Raw genomic sequence first — 20106 nt, forward strand, 5'->3', positions numbered from 1 at the left:
TCAAAATTAAACAGTTGTTTTAAAAACAAAGCAGTCAAAACTTACAATTATTTATAAAACACATTTTGCTGTTTACGTGACTCACACATATACAATTACAGTAATATGCATCCTGGCTGAATGTACAATTATCACCATAACATATTACTAAGAGCAGGACTGAAGACAACATGAAATCTTTGGTACTATATCAAGACTACTTACTTCAAAATTACTCTGTCACCAGTCACATGAAATTTGGTTATTTCTTCAATTTGCCACAAAAGCAATTTTCAGTGTCCCTTCTTTTATTTAATCACATACAATGACTCACAGACTAACAGGAAAATGCATTAGCAAAATAAAAATATGGAGAGGTCTGCCATAATTTGCCCTGTTCATGCAAAGTTTTCAGCCTGGGCAATAAAACTTATGTTCATACCCACATGCACTGGAACTCAGACCTACACAAGTATCACAATTAACACAGAACATACAAAATTATATATCAGAATACAGTTACTTAAAAAACCACAGGAAAATTAAACAAAGAACTGAAAATGAATGTCACATTGGATATCTATCACATTTCACAGCTCAAAAATATTCCAAAAATTTCCTCCAACAACACACTTGAAAGTTCATATTTTAAAATATAATACTTTAAGAACTACACTTTTACAATAATTTTTATCACAAGAGTATATTTGGTCACCACTTTTACATACACCTTGCACATGAAAAATTGTTATGAGATTTGTTCTCGTCTTCAAGCCACACGCTCATATTGATGCACGGGTGAGCGCGAGAGCAAACACACACACACACACACACACACACACACACACACACATATCTACATATACACAAAACGAGAATTTCAGTTTAGATATTTGCGGCACTTTCGCGAACCACAGGTACATGGTATTTTTACATCCTCAAAAGGAAATTTGTAATCATATGTCAGTTCTTCTCCTTGTGGAATCCTACGAAGTGCAAATATTAAAATATGTTTCTTCCCCAGTATGTCCACCACCCGAGAATAGCAGTTGGGCTGAAACAAAATAAAGATGGAATTGCAACACACAATCTTAATGGCCAATTATCCTTACTACTAACAATAAAGATTGGAAAAAAAATGAGCTGATGTAACTAAGTAATACTCCATACATTAATGAACAAGCTCAAAACTATAATTCAGCACAAGGAGCATTTACATACAGGATACTGGCACTGGGACAAAGTTGATGCCACAGCTGCTCTCATTCATGTCCTACTAGAGGCAGATCTGGAGAGCTAGCAGCCTGACAAAAAACGTCAAGCACCCGGAAAGGGAGGAGAAAATGACATGAAACTTCACGGCTTCAGATCAATTGTGATGTTACCACAACAACTACAAAATGGAATTTAAAAAAATGAAATCAAATTTGCATATAATTTTTCAGTAAGAGCACACTCATCAGTATGATATTGTACCCCCTGTGGCATTTATACATGCACCGATTCAGTTGTGAAAGGTGTCATAAAGCTGTTGTATTCTCTCCTGCAGCAAGCTGGTCCACAGCTGTTGCAACTCATCCTTTATATCCTGGGTACTGCCACTGGGACGAAATTGATGTCTCAGAGTTTGCCCCCATTTCTGTTTTATATGGTGAGGATGCAACATGTCCATGATTTACACTTCTGTTGTCCAAGTTCCCTCAGTCTCTACCAGCCATAACCTGAAATCATATCCGATGGCTCCCCATGTCACAACACCAAGAGTAACACCGCCATGACTCCAAACTTTGGAAGAATGGGACATCGCTGAACAAAACGCAACACCATTCATCAGTGGTCTACTCTTTCAGGATATGGCACCATTCCAAAGATAGACATCTGTGCTGTGTCAATGGCAACCCACACATGGGATGGCAATTACCTAATCTGACTGCTGCTAGTATCTGACCAGTGCTGCAGGGTGACACAGAATGTTGCAGGGAGTCCATTACTTGCAATCAGAAGTAGCTGCAGATGTGAAAGGGTTACAATATGTTTGGTGCACGATACGGTGATCTTCCCTCACAGTGGTCAGACGTGGTCGACCGGAATCTTGACGAGAATACCTGCCTCACATTCCCATGTAGCCCAATATCAGGCCACTGTTACGTGCAAATGGTCAACAGATCTACATATTGGATGACGCAACAAGCTGGCCAAATGGAGACCTACGATGAGGCCCCTTTCAAACTCCGTCAAGGTGCTGCTAACACTGTCTCACCCAAGTCTGCAGCAACTCCCTGTCCTTCACTGACATGGAGACCTTATTGATGTCAGAAATTCAGTTCAGGATGGGACTATGAAGGTTAGTAGAATGCCCCACAGGTGTCCACTCACAGAAGTCTTGAAGCACAATATCCAGAAAAAAGGCTGTAATGTTTTAAGCGTAGCTAATATGCAACTCATATATGGTCGTAAGTAGTATTCCAGCATACAAGCTAAACAGCTTAGTCAGTGGGGTGCTAGAATGTCATACAGCCAATCCGTGTTCAATCCTACCTGCAAGATCAATTTTATTTTGTTTTCTTAATTGTTTAAAAAAATTATAACAACTTTTAAATAAAGTTAATGACCTAAGGTATCATCAATTAAATCATCAATACTTTCACTTTGTTTATGAAATGGCTGCCACAGGCTATTTAAATTTTGTATTACATTCGTCAATACTTTATTTTTAAAAATTAAATAATTTCACATGCATTTTTAATGGAGGTAAATTAAAGAGTTAATTACTATCATTACAATCTTATTACAAAATTGGGCGATCTTATAAGCTGTGGAAAGGTTATAAATATTCGCTGTAAATTCGAGGAACTGGTGTCTTTGTAAAAAAGTGCAGTTGCTCTATTGTACATACAAACAAGCATATGGTCAGGAAGTGTCATGGGCTGCACAGAACTAATTGAGCAATGGGCCTTACCTGCTACAGTGCCAGTTCTTTCCTGACTTTCACAGACACTGCAGGATTATGTACTGTGAAATATTATCAGAATTTGTACAATATTGTGAATTAAAAATGTCTGTCAATGAAGACACGCCAAAAGTACCAGAAGCTGCAGATTCATTATATAGTGAAGTGTTGAAGATGATGTTAAAAGATGCGGTTATTTGTTATAAAAGCTTGCGTGCTTCAAATAATTTGATTGCACTGGAATCTTGAACGATAATTTCTCATGAAGCCTGCTGATAGGTGAAGAAATTTACAGACTTATTATGAAAATATTGTCTGAAAAAATGCTTGCTACTGCTGATAAACTTGCTCACGAAAATGAAAATTGTGAAGGTGAACCATTTGAAAAGTATGAATACCACATCTTATTGGATGAATATGAACCAGAAGAAAAGAAGGCAAGATAGGTAGACTGTCTTTCTTTGGAGCATGAAATTAACATTGTTCTTATTGCAAAGGCTCACCACAGGTTGTAACTAAAAAAAAGGATGCAGCCGGTTAAGAAAGAAGGAACACTTATCCCAATGGGAAGAAGAAACAAAAAAAGGAGGCTATCAATTTGATAAGTACGCAGCAATCAGTTCTTGGATGTATCATCATTTTGTTGAAGCCCACGAGAATTATTGGCAAGTGTTTATACAAAATTTACAACAGTGCGCTTTAGCAGCAGCACTAGTTTACAAATTTTGAATTTAAAACTTCTGACAACTGGGTCCATAGATTCAAAAATAAGTATGATTTGTCAGCAAAGAGAGAGAAGATCTGTTTCAAGGAAAAAAGCGATGATCGAAGACATCTTACTTGCTGCAGACAATCTTACTTGCTGCAGACACTTTTTGAAACCAGATGTTTAAATTGATACCGAATTTCCACAAAGATTTTGTTATCAAAACTGACCAGGCAAGTAGTTATTGCAGCAAATTTAAAAATTCATTTTGCTCTCTATTTTTACAATTCTCTGATAAAATACTTCGATTTTGGTTGTTTTTTCTATGCAGGATGTCGGTGTCAGTTGGTGTACAACAGGACTCGGGCTGTCAAAGAAAGCCAAACTATTTTCATCAAATGACACGACTATCTGAAAACATTCTACCTCAACTGCGTGTGCATTCACAAGAGGCAACCAGTAACACTGGACGCCAAGTTCAAAAAAACAGAAAAGAAATTATAAAAATGTTGTAATATGTCTTCCAAATCTGGCAAGCTAACAACAGAACCGTACACTGACTTTCTCACCCAGTGTTTGAATTCTTATGTGGGTCAAGAACAGCTTCTGTTAGCTATTCACTTTTAGGGTGAACAAGCAAAGCCTGAATTATACAACATAGTCTTTCAGAATGATAAGAAATCACCAACATGTACAATTAAAGTGGCTCCTCTGATATGTACTGCACTTGTTCAACCACTGATGTCTATTTTCATAGACAAGAAAAAACTCTGAGAAAGTGTATACAAAATTGTGCTTATCATATAGAAAATGAGAGACACAAACACCCGTGAAGACTGTATAAAAATTTAATCAATAGTCCACCATCAGCTCTCAATGCCAATTTTTAAGGAAATGATCCGATATGCCTGGTTTGCTTCCAGGCTTCCTGATGAAAGACAAGTTCTCAGGAATGTAAGTGAAATATGTTTTTCCACAGATCTTTTAAAAGAACATTGTTCCTGTAAGCAATCATCCTTCAAAACTGTGCAAGATGGCAAATACCTCTTGTTTTCAAAGTTTTTATGACAATTATCATTCTGGTACTTGCACATAAAATATGAAATTGACAAATGAACACATTATTGTAAAAAATTTTATACAATTTAAATTCTGCCAAGAATTTTGTGACAGAGGTGATTAATTTACCTCCACTGAAACACATCTGAAATTATTCAATTTTTTACAAGGAAAATATTGATGAGTGTAATTCCCTTTTTGAATAGCCGTCACAGCCATTTCATAAACAAACTAAAATTATTTATGATCTAACTAATAATACTTTAGGTCATTAACTTTACTTAAAAGTTGTTATAATTTGTAAGATAATTCAGAAAACAAAATAAAATTGGGCCTGCAACTAGGATCAAACCCAGATCGGCCGCATGACATTCTATCATGCTACTGACTGAGCTATTTCACCTGTATGATGGAATGCTACTTCTGACCGTATATTAGATATGTATGAGCTATGCTTAAAACTTTACACCCCTTTTTCTCGAAATTTTCTAGATAGTGAACTTTAAAGACTTCAATGAGTCGATGTCCTTGAGGTATACTACTAACCTGTGAAGTGTCATCCCGAACTGAATTTTCAAGACCGGAACGTCTCCTCACGATACCATTCAATATCTGCTACTCTTCAGACCCTTTATTTTCTCTACCATTCCTGGTAAAACACTGAACACTAATCCACTCTGATGGTCACTCTACCTGTCTTAGAGAATTGCAACTCAAATCATTTACACAGACCCTAATGGGATGTCACTGTATGTTGACGTCCGACAATGACGTCTGTGTACTTCACTTTTTTCGTTAGGCGCTATATATCAGACACGGTGTTGCACACAAAATTATCTTGTTATTGTTATGTCAAAGGATGCAAGAAGCTGCAGAATGTGTCTCAAGTGACTTATACTCTAAACAGAAATCAAATGAATGGCACAAGATTACATCACTGATGATTTAAAAAGCAAACACCCTGTTGCAAACATAACCTATGTACAAGGGCATGCTGAAAAGTAATGCCTAGTTTTTTAAAATAAAACTTACGTTATTAACATTCTACATCTTTATTCTCCATGTCTACATATTTGCAACCCCCTGCCGCAAGAGGACTCTGAATGTAGCGTGTAACAACTATGACCATGCATGGGAAACGATGTGCTGTAATTGAGTTTTAATTTGAAGAGTTCATTCCCACATGGAGAAACCTCTCCTTCAGCATGACAATGCCAGACCACACACAAGAGTGCTGCAACATCTGTAACAATCCGACGCCTTGAATTCACTGTCATAGATCATCCTCCATACAGCCCCAACTTGGCCCCACACAATTTTCATCTGTTTTCATCTTGAAACTGTGCAAGAAGAGGTGAGATTGTGGCTCCAGCAACAATGTGAAATATTCTACAGTGTCAAAATCAACAAACTCATGTCTCACTGGGGAAAATGTGTTCATCACCATGGTGAGTATGTTGAGAAATAAGTATGTTGACATGAAGAATAAAGATTTAGAATGTTAATAACATTTGTTTTAATTAAAAAGCTTTAAGAGTTTTCACATAAAAAATGCAGAGGCATTACTTGTCAGCATGCCCTCATTCATTTCATTTCCTGCCAACAGCTGCAGATCAGCAAGCATACAGAAAATATGGAAGCCTAAGTATCCAAAGGTTCACTATGGTGCATGTGAATGCTGATAGTGAACCACTATGGTTACTGTGGGGCAGTTCACTAGTATTTGTTAAGTGTCCACACACCTATAAGAGGACATTAGTTTAAGGTGTGATCACACTGCACCTTTGTGTTGGCTTGAATTCTGCTGAGGAAACTTTCAATGGGACGTCCGAATGACTGTGGAGGGAACCAAAAAAGGTAGTGATGTTTGACAAGGATTGATGGAGGATGTTGAAAACGATCAAAGAAGGGCGGCTCGTTTATCACTAAATAGGGGGGAGAGTGTTGTGGATATGATAAGTAAGCTGGTGTGGCAGTCATTAAAACAAAGGCTATATTATTGTGTGTGTGGTCTTCTGTTGAACATATCTGACAGAACAGACACCTTAATAGTAATGATAACCTCAGTGTGGTTGCACACTATGTGTGAGTTCCTACAGGAATCAGTTAAAGGGGCATGCAATGAGGACAATAGATGGTAGATTGTGTGTGTGTGTGTGTGTGTGTGTGTGTGTGTGTGTGTGTGTATGAAAAGTTAAGAATTTGGGTTGCAGGGGAAGTGTGTCCAGATAGCTGAAGTGGTCAAGGTAATTACTGGCATAAAGCGAGAATTCTGGGTTTGAGTCCCACTCCGGCACAAATTTTCTCTTGTTGCCACTGAATTTAATTCTATGCCCAATTGCGGCTGACATCTGTATTTCTCTTATATCAAGTATATAATTTTATATACGACCGCTGTAGACTAAAACTGAAGAAACTGCAAAAAGGTGGGAATTTAAGGAGGTGGGACCTGGATAAACTGACTAAACCAGAGGTTGTACAGAGTTTCAGGGAGAGCATAAGGGAACAAATGGCAGGAATGACGGGAAAGAAATACAGTAGAAGAAGAATGGGTAGCTTTGAGGGATGAAGTAGTGAACGCAGCAGAGGGTCAAGTAGGTAAAAAGACGAGGGCTAGCAGAAATCGTTGGGTAACAGAAGAAATATTGAATTTAATTGATTAAAGGAGAAAATATAAAAATGCAGTAAATGAAGCAGGCAAAAAGGAATACAAATGTCTCAAAAATGAGATCGACAGGAAGTGAAAAATGGTTAAGCAAGAATGGCTAGAGGATAAATGTAAGGATGTAGAGGCTTATCTCACTAGGGGTAAGATAGATAATGCCTACAGGAAAATTAAAGAGACCTTTGGAGAAAAGAGAACCACTTGTATGAATATTATGAACTCAGATGGAAACCCAGTTCTAAGCAAAGAAGGGAAAGCAGAAAGGTGGAAGGAGTATATAGAGGGTCTATACAAGGGTGATGCACTTGAGGACAATATTGTGGAAATAGAAGAGGATGTAGATGAAGATGAAATGGGAGATACAATACTGCATGAAGAGTTTGACAGAGCACTGAAAGACCTGAGTCGAAACAAGGCCCTGGGAGCAGACAACATTCTATTAGAACTACTGCTGCCTTGGGAGAGCCAGTCCTGACAAAACACTACCATCTGGTGAGCAAGATGTATGAGAGAGGCGAAGTACCCTCAGACTTCAAGAAGAATATAATAATTCCAATCCCAAAGAAAGCAGGTGTTGACAGATGTGAAAATTAACAAGCTATCAGTTTAATAAGTCACAGCTGCAAAATACTAATGCGAATTCTTTACAGAGGAATGGAAAAACTAGTAGAAGCCGACCTAGGGGAAGATCAGTTTGGATTCCATAGAAATACTGGAACACATGAGGCAATACTGACCTTACGACTTATCTTAGAAGCTAGATTAAGGAAAGGCAACCTACGTTTCTAGCAATTGTAGACTTAGAAAAAGCTTTTGACAATGTTGACTGGAATACTCTCTTTCAAATTCTGGAGGTGGCAGGGCTAAAATATAGAGATCGAAAGGATATTTACAATTTGTACAGAAACCAAATGGCAGTTATAAGAATTGAGGGGCATGAAAGGGAAGCAGTGGTTGGGAAGGGAGTGAGACAGGGTTGCAGCCTCTCTCCAATGTTATTCAATTTGTATATTGAGCAAGCAGTGAAGGAAACAAAAGAAAAATTCGGAGTAGGTACTAAAATTCATGGAGAAGAAGTAAAAACTTTGAGGTTCACCAATGAGATTGTAATTCTGTCAGAGACAGCAAAGAACTTGGAAGAGCAGTTGAGCAGAATGGATAGTGTCTTGAAAGGAGGGTATAAGATAAACATCAACAAAAGCAAAATGAGAATAATGGAATGTAGTTGAATTAAGTCGGGTGAGGCTGAGGGTATTAGATTAGGAAATGAGACGCTTAAAGTAGTAAAGGAGTTTTGCTATTTGGGGATCAAAATAACTGATGATGGTTGAAGTAGAGAGGATATAAAATGTAGACTGGCAGTGGCAAGGAAAGCTTTTCTGAAGAAGAGAAATTTGTTAACATCGAGTATTCATTTAAGTGTCAGGAAGTCGTATCTGAAAGTATTTGTATGGAGTGTAGCCATGTATGGAAGTGAAACATCTGTGATAAATAGTTTAGACAAGAAGAGAATAGAAGCTTTCGAAATGTGGTGCTACAGAAGAATGCTGAAGATTAGATGGGTAGATCACGTAACTAATGAGGAGGTGTTGAATAGGATTGGGGAGAAGAGAAGTTTGTGGCACAACTTGACTAGAAGAAGGGATCGGTTGGTAGGACATGTTCTGAGGCATCAAGGGATCACCAATTTAGTATTGGAGGGCAGTGTGGAGGGTAAAAATCATAGAGGGAGACCAAGAGATGCATACACCAAGCAGATTCAGAAGCATGTAGGTTGCAGTTGGTATTGGGAGATGAAGAAGCTTGCACAGTGTAGAGTAGCATGGAGAGCTGCATCAAACCAGTCTCAGGACTGAAGACCACAACGACAACATATGACCGCTGTAGCAAAAATGTTATCTGTTCTACTGAATTGTTAAATGAAAACCAAATATTGTTGCAGGCTATAAGGCTTATAGAGATTGTCTGAGTTATGTGTAGCAAACTTTTTCATGGACAGGGGTGGAGATATACAATTCGAATGTGAGTAATTTTTATTATTAAAAATTTACAGAGGCCACCATTCTTGTCTGATACCTTTCAGCTGATGTGACAGCAATCAACCAGTTCAAGTCAGATCAGGCTGAATCATCACCACCACCAAAGCCGCCTTGCCAATCAAATCACATTGCAGGAAGACCCGAACTGCGAGGTAGAGGGCTCTTGGAGCTGTAACAAAAACTCTCTCTTCCACTTAGGCCCACCATCTAGAGAAGATGCTGAATGGCTTATTTCCTTTAGCTTTGAATTTTGCCTTTACCTCCAAGATGCGTCTGGAGCAATTAGAGTTATCTTTTCCTGTTCCCCTGGTAATCCTCGCCACATAATTCCCATCGGTAAATAAACCAATACAGATTATTTTTCCAGACCTGAGTGCCATATATTAATTATAAGCCCACAGCAATACTGAATACAACCCTTGGGGGGAGGAGTGAGGGGGGGGGGGGGGGGGTTGGAATACAACAGTTATCAAACCATTTATGAAATTTAACAATGGATATTGACAACTGTGGAAGTCTGAATTTCCTTACTGTTGCACTGGCATTCGTATAACTTTCAAAATACGTTAGACATTAATTATCTCATCGTCCATGGACATGCACAAACAGGCACTTCTTCCATTCCACTAGCTTAACAGGAATCTATATCTTAATATATTGAGGCTATGGTCTTGTTCAACTAAAAGAAAAATACAATTTGTATTTTACTTATTTGCTTATTTTTATTACGATGTATCCTCACTAGTCTGGAATTTGTATGAGGGCATCCTGAAAAGCAATGCTTTCACTCTGAATTTTTTATGTGAAAACTCTTAAAGCTTTGTACATAAAACAAATGTTATTAACATTCTACATCTTTATTCTTCATGTCTACATGTTTGCAACCCTCTGCCGCTAGAGGGCTCTAAATTGTAGTATGTAACATAACTATGTCTCTGTACAAGAAACACCATGCTATAATCAAGTTTCAGATTGGGAGAGTTTATTTACACATGGAGCATCCCCTCCTTCAGCAATACAATGCCAGACCACATACCCAAGTGCTGTGATATCTGCAATAATCCAAAGTCTTGGGTTCACTGTCATCATCATAATCCTCCACACAGTCCAGACTTGGCCCCCATCCAATTGTAATCTGTTTCCAAAACTTAAAGGACATCTTTAGGGCCTCACTTGATGGTGATAAAGTGGTGCAAGCAAAGGTGAGGTTGTAGCTCTGTAATTAAAGTGAAACATTCTACAGTGATGATATTAAGAAACTTGGTGTCTCATTGGGAAAAATGTGTTCATCAGCAGGGTGACTATGCTGAACAATAAATACATAGCATGAAGAATAAAGATGTAGAATGTTAATGACATTTGTTTTATTTAAAAACTTCAAGGGTTCACACATTAAAAATTTTGAGGCATTAATTTTCAGCACGCTCTCGTAGTATGTACATTTATGCTCACTTGTAGCATCAAGTAACTCTGGCAATTTTAGCCAAATGTATGTTTTGTTACTAACAGTATGTGACAAAACTACATTAGCATATCTTTTAGAGGATGTGAGGAAAATAATGAAAACCCAGTATGAGAAACAACAGAAAAGTATAACAGCATGAAGAAATGAGAAGAGCTATTCATGCTGGGTAGACACCACAATTCATCAGGAAATATGGCAGACCACACACAAAAAACAGAAAGAAAATTATAGAAGCATCTCACCTTTTCTTATGTGTTTTCATAGTGTATGAAACAGGTAAGAAAACAGATAGTTAATGAAGAGAATAATGACTTTGTGCATGTAATGCCAATTGAGGTGTGAAAATCTAATGAAGGAACGATAAAACCACACAGTTGGATTGTGGAAAGACAGGCAACGAAACTGATCATGCCCTTTCAAAGGAAATGTGCTGAGATTCAAATGATTCAAGTGATTTGGGGATGCCACATGAGCAGGGGTAGAAAACCAGCAGCCCGCAGGCCAAATGTGGCCCAAATTTTTGGTCCGTGGAGCTGTTTCCTGTTAAAAAAAAATTTACTTCTAATTCACATGAAACCTCCAAAAAAGTACAGATTAGTATGGACTGCACAACTGGATACATTTCTTGCACAGTGCAGGTGAAACAAGTGCCAGAAATAGTCAATACATTCCATATTTAATTTTACTGCTAACTCGCAATACTACTGGCCACAAAGATAGCCCTTCATGTGTATACTTGGTGCATATTTGATCGCTATAGACCTACCGCCATCACTTCATGTAAATAAAGCCAGCTTTCATATTTTTATAGATAATTTGCGATGCTTGCCTTTAATTTTAGTATGCTAGCATTTATTTTATGCTTTCAATTATGGTGAGCAGGTACACCAATCGACATTTGCAATGGTTTCTGCCTCAGTACCTTCTTTTTATTTTAGTAGTATAAAATAAATAATTGTAAAATCCATTTTTATTGATGACTTTTGAGGATTCCGCCTTACAAAGGTAGAAAAGGGACCATCCAGCGCAACTTCAGCAACTTGCCTTTCTCTCTAGCTTACAGCAACTAATAATAATGTTATCGACTTGAAATGTGTAATAGTTTTAAGAAACAATCATAAAAAAGAAATCTAAATGGGGGTCAAAATTTGAAAGTAAGACTGCTAAGTTTAGTGAAACATATGTAACTTTTTATATTTACAATACATGATGTTCAGAACTAAAATATCAATTGCCTCCTAAAGCAGATGAATATTACTCTCAAAAACCTCCTCAAGAGAGAAGACTATGAAGTCTCCCAAGTGCGGATGATACCCAAATGAAAGACCGATAACTCGACAAGCAGTGTGGCTCTGTGGTACAATGACAGCCTTCCATGTGGAGGGCCAGGATTAGCATATGTACATAGTTGATTTATATTTTAAAACATAGTTGCATGCTCTACAACCACTTCTGTGAAGCGTGAAATACATAAAGATTGGGAAAAAATGAAAAAGAGTAGTGCTCGTGAGGTAATTGTGCATTGCTGGTTTGAGCCTAGTTGCAGTAATTACTACTTTAGTTTAGTTCGAATAACTACATCATATATATATAAATGTTAATTAGCACATATTTTATTCTCATTTTTATGAAAAATACATGTCTTTTTATTTATAATTACAAATCAAACACAAAATCCAGTTTTCATTGTAGATATAAATCCACAATCACCAATCCTTTATAAATAAATTTGTTTAAAAAAAAAGAAAAACGTTTCAAATTAATTTTATTTTTCCATTGTCATGTACACTACACTTCATATAAATGCCTGTGGAACACAAATCTATCTTTAAGTATTTAACACAACTGGGAATCGAAGGCCACCCATGTGGCAGTTGGGCAAACTACCACAGAGCCACAAAGCCCATCAAAACTGTCCACTTGCTTTATAGTGACAAACAACTTCAGGGAACTTCAAAGAAGATTTTGTAGGGAATTAGGGAATTACAGAGAGTTTCATCGAACCACTGTAGGTAACTGATATTGGATTCTGAACGTCAGGTTCCATACACATACAAAAATTAGCAAACTCTGATCCCTGTATTGTCTCTTTGTCAGTTTCAGACTTATGGTAAAAAAATGTCTGTTTCAGTTCAAGAAGTAAACGTCATATGATGTCAACTAATAAAGAAATAGGACCTAAGAAAAGGAAAACTGCAGAGGAGTTGAGAACTTTTCAAGACAAGTGTACTGCAAACTATTTTTTTTGAGGAATATAAAACAAAACCCATACGTCTGACATGCAATGAATGTGTCTCAGTTCCAAAAGAATATAATAACCAATGGCATTATGAGACTAAACATGCAGTTACATTTCGTAAGACAATTGCGACAAGACCAGGTAAATGACTTAAACAAGAATCTTTCTACTCAACAGCAGATACTTACAAGGGCGAATTCAGAGTCAACTTGCTATGTGAAAGTGAGTTATGCAATAGCTCTTAATACTGGTAAAGAAATCAAAGCCATATTCAGAAGGCAAAATACTCGCTGAAATTGTGTCTCCAGGAAAGAAAAAGTATTTATAAAAAATACGCCTGCCTCGTCAAACTGTTACTAGATGCTAGAAGTGTGGACAACACTGGAAGACAAAACTGAAATAATTTTAAAAATCTTGCATCTGAGTTTATACCTTATTCTCTAGCTTGTGATGAATGCACAGATATGGCAGATACTGCCCAAGTGGCGATTTATGCCAGAGGTGTTGATGCCTATTTTAATACAACAGAAGAATTAGCAGAATTGTATCCACTTGAGGATACGATGAAGCAAAGAGAATTGTTGGAAGCAGTTATATCGACATTAGGTAACTTTTCGTTAAAACTTAAGAACCTACTGGGGCTAAAAATACATGGTGCTCAGATGCAGAGCATGATAACATTTCATATTATACAGAAGTAAGATCGCTAACAAGTGCAACAAAGTAGAAATGAGTGTTTGATTTGAAGCAAGATATACAATCCTCTTTGAAAGCAAGTCAATGAGACTCCTAGAGTTCGAAGATAAAGAATGGCTTTCCGACTTTGCGTTCTTGGTCGATATAACTAGCCACCTAAATGATGTTAATGCTCAACTCCAAGGAAAGATCAAATGAACAATGTCCTGGATTATTTTATTTTCACATTCAAAATGAAACTTGGGTTTTGGGAACAATAATTACAAACAAAGAACTTCACCCATTTTCCTACACTGTCAAAGCAATCATATGTCACACAGCCGGCAGTGGTTAAATATGCTTCTTTGATATCTGATTTAAAACATGAATTCAAACACCGATTTCAAAATTTTATGAAACATCGTCTGCTATTTTTCTATACTTTCTATGCCATTCTCCATAGAAATGAGTTCACAGAGGCTTTTGCAAATGGAATGCTGTGAAATGTGATGTGATGTGACGCACAGTTAAAAGAGAAATTTTATCATGGTGCTTTGGAAGAGTTCTATAAAACATATTTGGACAATTAGAAATAGCCAGCATTTTACAACATGCTTTAAAAATAATTTGATTATTTGGAAACACTTATGAGTGTGAACAGCTTTATAGTTGGATGAATTACACCAAAACACAAATGAGAACACGAATTACTGATGTTCATCTGAAAAATTGCTTGCATGTAGCAACAACTTCAGTTGACATCAACACTGGCTTGCTCAGTTCAGTCAGTCAAAGCCAGACATCCCTCTAACAATGTATTTCATTAAATTTTATAATAAATGTTCTTTCCTCAGATTTGTTTTATTTTCTTTAAAAAGTAAATTAATATTTCTTAGTTGTTTTGGTTCATACAACAAAAACTGGTAATGCAGCCTGCGAGGAAATTCGCTTTCAAAAATTTGGCACACCTGCCAAAAAGGGTGGCCACCCCGGCTGTATGAAGATTTCCCCCAAATACGGGTCCAGTGTCTAAATCTTGCACCATCTCACTCAGAGGAGACTGGAGCAGAAGACGTAATTTGGGCTGTTATAAGAATGAAATGGCTGGAAAGACATGTAGTTAAATGAATGCGTGATAGATGGACTGAGGAAGTTCTTTTCTGGATTCAGAGAGATAAGAAACGACTGGAGGATTATCTGATAAAATATGCAGCAGTAACATGGTTGCGCATTCATAAAGTCTTTAACACATGGAAAAGTCCAGAACAGACTTTTTTAAAGCAGCAGGTGTCAATGTGAAGCATAATATTGTGTCTGTATGTTTCCTGCACAAACTGAAACACTGTCTTACCATTTTTGTTTGTCAGTGCTATGCCAAGAAAATTTATTTAAATTTTTTTTTGTTTTTTTCTGCTCTACACCCTCAAAAAACTGTATGAAATGTAGTATACATATATATATCATAAAGGAGCACCAGAGCTCAGTTTTTTTTACTGGTTTTGAGTACTGGCTCACTCTCAAAGAGTACCTAGATACACTCAAGCTATTGTTAGCTCATACATCTATGTACATATGGTTGTATTATAAGTTCTTACTTAGGTAATAAGATCTTATATATTATTTTTCAAATATGGTCTTTTATTTTGTGATACTTGTGCATAGTTGTTACATTAACCATTCGTGTGTCAGAAATATAGTTTGCTATTAAATTTACACCTTTAATAAAAATCAATTTATATTGTATCTAAAATACAGGATTGTCTTTTGTTCTGAATTATTTGTCACCAATAACAATTTTGTTTAAGTTCTTAATATATTTATTATTTCTGAACTCTGTTTTTTTGTGCAGAGTGTAGTTTTTCTCGTAGATGTATACTAAAAGTGGAGATGTTGTTTATGATTTTGGTATGTCCTTTGTATGTTGTAAATTTTCATCCTGTTTATCCCATTTGGAATACATCACAGTCACTGCACTTAATTTTACATACTTTTGAGTGGTCTTTGCATACTTTTGATTGGTCATGTTTTTGAATTTTGTCCATTATCTTCATCCCTTGTTTATTCTCTGTGCAGATGCTAATTTTAACATAAGTAGTACAGAAGGTTTCACTTATTTTTTGAGAAATATTTCCCATACATGGAGGCATCACAATTTTTTCTTTCTTTTTTCTTTCTACTTTTGCTACAGTAATTTTTTCATTTATGTTGCACATTTGGCCCTAATTTTCTTTCTGTACATGGAGTATATTAGAATCATAGCCGCTGTGCTGTTTTATGTGCTGGTGGGTCACATGATGAATTATAGTCATTTGTTGTTGGTTTACAACATGTGGCAATTTTATGGTCACCATTATCGTTAGCTGTTTTTATGTCTAAGAAGTTTTTGTTCTTGCCTGTTTCATATCCAATGGTAAATTTGATGCTGTTACACATTTTATTAATTTGTTGGTGAAATTAGTTAAATTTTGTCATTATTTCCAAGAAATAGAATGAGTGTATCATCAACATCATGACAATAAGAAGACATCGTCTGCCCACTGGATTTATTCGCAGAAAAATTTACTTTCCAATTAATCTAAAAATATTTGCCTGGGTTCCTGTAAGGCAGCTACCCATGAACACGTACAGGGTGATTACAATTAAAGTTAAACTTTCAAACCGCTGTACAAATAACACCACTGATCAGAATGGCATCAAATTGCAACAGAATATTATCGGAGAAGGGGGAAAGCGTACTGCAGAAGAAAAATAAATAGTTACAAAATGCAGCATATATGGCACTGTAAGCATCATAATTTAATAGTGGTTGACTACAAATGACAAATGAATCATACAACAACGCCTAAGTTGTACGTTCGGCATTAAACAAACTGCACTACTCAGTGTACATGGGTGTACAGGTGTGATAGTGTTAGTTACATAAGCCCATATACCACGGCAAGGTCATATCACATTGTATGGGAAAAATAGGTTTTTAATCATCCTGAGACCAAAAATTGCATAAAAATCATCAATCTCATTGGCTTTTTAACTGTCCTGAGGCCAAAACCGGCATAAAAAGCATCAGTCAAAATCAGATTGGGTCATTAATTTATGTATGACTGGCACAAAACATGTTCACTACGTTGTCCACCATTTTCTGCAACAAGCTGAAATCAAGAAACAGCATGTTCCACAACTAATCAAAGTGTTTCCGAAGTGAGGTTCACAATGTGTTAGCAATGTAATGAAATCCAATACTCAGATTTGAATGTATACTGCAGAGACAGGCTGGACAGTGAAGGGGGAGGCATGTTTATAGCAATTAGAAGTGCAATAGTATTGAAGGAAATCGACGAAGATACGAAGTGTGAAATAATTTGGGTGAAGGTCACGGTTAAAGCAGGCCCAGACATGGTAATTGGATGTCTCTATAGGCCCCCTAGCTCAGCAGCTATAGAGGCTGAGCACCTGAAGGATAATTTGCAAAATATTTCATGTAGATTTCCCCACCATGTTATAGTTCTGGGTGGAGATTTTAATTTGCTGGATATAGACTGGGAAACATAAAGTTCATAACGGGTGGCAGGGACAAAGAATCCAGCGAAATTTTTTAAAGTGCCTTATCTGAAAACTACCTTGAGCAGCTAAACAGAGAAATGACTCGAAGTGATAACATATTAGACCTTCTGGTGACAAACAGATCCGAACTATTTGAAACAGTTAATGCAGAACAGGGAGTCAGTGATGATAAAGCGGTTACTGCATCGATGATTTAAGCCGTAAATAGAAATATTAAAAAAGGTAGGAAGATTTTTCTGTTTAGCAAAAGTGACAAAAAGCAGATTACAGAGTACCTGATGGCTCAACACAGAAGTTTTGTCTCAAGTACAGATAGCGTTGAGGATCAGTGGACTAAGTTCAAAACCATAGTACAATATGCATTAGATGAGTATGTGCCAATCAAGATCATAAGAGATGGAAAAGAGCCACCGTGTTACAACAACCGAGTTAGAAAACTGCTGCGGAAGCAAAGGGAACTTCACAGCAAACATAAACATAGCCAAAGCCTTGCAGACAAACAAAAATTACGGGAAGCGAAATGTAGTGTCAGAGGGACTATGCGAGAGATGTTCAATGAATTCGAAAGTAAAGTTCTATGAACTGACTTGGCAGAAAATCCTAAGAAATTTTGGCCTTATGTCAAAGCGGTAGGTGGAGCAAAACAAAATATCCAGACACTCTGTGACCAAAATGGTACTGAAACAGAGGATGACAGACTAAAGGCTGAAATACTAAATGTCTTTTTCCAAAGCTGTTTCACAGAGGAAGATTGCACTTTAGTTCCTTCCCTAGATTGTCACACAGATGACAAAATGGTAGATATCGAAATAGATGACAGAGGGATAGAGAAACAATTAAAATTGCTCAAAAGAAGAAAGGCCGCTGGACCTCATGGGATACCAGTGCGATTTTACACAGAGGACATGAAGGAACTTGCCCCCATTCTCGCAGAGGTGTACTGTAGATCTCTAGAAGAGCGTAGCATTCCAAAGGATTGGAAAAGGGCACAGGTCATCCCCATTTTCAAGAAGGGACATCGAACAGATGTGCTGAACTATAGACCTATATCTCTAACTTCGATCAGTTGTAGAATTTTGGAACACATATTATGTGGAGCGTCATGACTTTTCTGCAGACTAGAAATCTACTCTGTAGGAATCAGCATGAGTTTTGAAAAAGACGGTCGTGGGAAACCCAGGTCACGCTATTCATCCACGAGACTCAGAGGGCCATAGACATGGGTTCCCAGGTAGATGCCGTGTTTCTTGACTTCCGCAAGGCGTTCGATACAGTTCCCCACAGTTGTTTAATGAACAAAGTAAGAGCATATGAACTATCAAACCAATTGTGTGATTGGATTGAAGAGTTCCTAGATAACAGAACGCAGCGTGCCATTCTCAATGGAGAGAAGTCTTCTTAAGTGTGAATGATTTCAGGTGTGCTGCAGGGGAGTGTCATAGGACCGTTGCTATTCATAATATACATAAATGACCTTGTGGATGACATCAGAAGTCCACTGAGGCTTTTTGCAGATGATGCTGTGGTGTATCGAGAGGTTGTAACAATTGGAAATTGTACTGAAATGCAGGAGGATCTGCAGTGAATTGACGCATGGTGCAGAGAATGGCAATTGAATCTCAATGTAGACAAGTGTAATGTGCTGCGAATACATAGAAAGATAGATCCCTTATCATTTAGCTACAAACTAGCTGGTCAGCAACTGGAAGGAGTTAATTCCATAAATTATCTGGGAGTAGGCAATAGGAGTGATTTAAAATGGAATTATCATATAAAGTTGACCTTCGGTAAAGCAGAAGCCAGACTGAGATTCATTGGAACAGTCCTAAGGAAATGCCATCAGAAAAAAAAGGAAGTAGGTTACAGAATGCTTGTTTGCCCACTGCTTGAATACTGCTCAGCAGTGTGGGATCCGTACCAGATAGGGTTGATAGAAGAGATAGAGAAGATCCAACAGAGAGCAGCGCGCTACATTACTGGATCATTTAGTAATCGCAAAAGCCTTACGGATATGATAGATAAACTCCAGTGGAAGAATGTGCACGAGAGATGCTCAGTAGCTCGGTATGGGCTTTTCTTGGAGTTTTGAGAACATACCTTTGCCGAGGAGTCAAGCAGTATATTGCTCCCTCCTACATATATCTCATGAAGAGACAATGAGGATAAAATCAGAGAGATTAGAGCCACACAGAGGCATACCGACAATCCTTCTTTCCACGAACAATACGAGAGTGGAATAGAAGGGAGAACTGATAGAGGTACTCAGGGTACCCTCCACCACACACTGTCAGGTGGCTTGCACAGTATGGATGTAGATGTAGACAAATGTGTGCCTTGAATGCAGCTAAACTTTGCTATCGGAACACTGAACAAAACGTCTTTCATGCAGCCCCACAGCCAGAAGCCACAAGGATTAACATCAGGTGATTGAGATGGCCAGGCTGTATGGCAATGGTGGCTAATAATTCTAGCATTTCCGAAACGGCACTTCAGCATCTGCTTTACTGGATTTGCAATGTGTGGAGGTGCACCATCTTGCATAAAAATAATCTCATCCACACATGACTTTATTTCCCAATATACTGTCTGTATTATTAAGCAATAACGGATATATGTAATGCCACAACTCTAGAAAGACAGAGGGAAGGTGAAGAGGCTACTGGTGTTCTCTAGTTGATAGCTCTTCTTTTATTAGTGAAAACTAGTTCTTAAAAAATAATCATAATCATGAAGAACTGTGTTGTGAAAGTTATCCCTCCACACTGCCC

General features: G+C 37.4%; 1 protein-coding gene across 1 annotated transcript in view; it reads right to left on the minus strand.

The window, feature by feature from the left end:
- Positions 1–314: 314 nt before the first annotated feature.
- The window catches only part of LOC126297968 (histone-lysine N-methyltransferase trithorax-like), a 114035-nt gene continuing 94243 nt past the window's right edge, over positions 315–20106 (minus strand). Inside the window, exon 10 of the mRNA XM_049989284.1 lies at positions 315–1033. Coding sequence (XP_049845241.1) covers positions 860–1033 — 174 coding nt within the window. The 3' untranslated portion in view covers positions 315–859. The remainder of the gene's footprint in view (positions 1034–20106) is intronic.

This window comes from Schistocerca gregaria, chromosome X (assembly GCF_023897955.1).
Source record: "Schistocerca gregaria isolate iqSchGreg1 chromosome X, iqSchGreg1.2, whole genome shotgun sequence".
In the NCBI taxonomy this organism is placed as follows: Eukaryota; Metazoa; Arthropoda; class Insecta; order Orthoptera; family Acrididae; genus Schistocerca; species Schistocerca gregaria.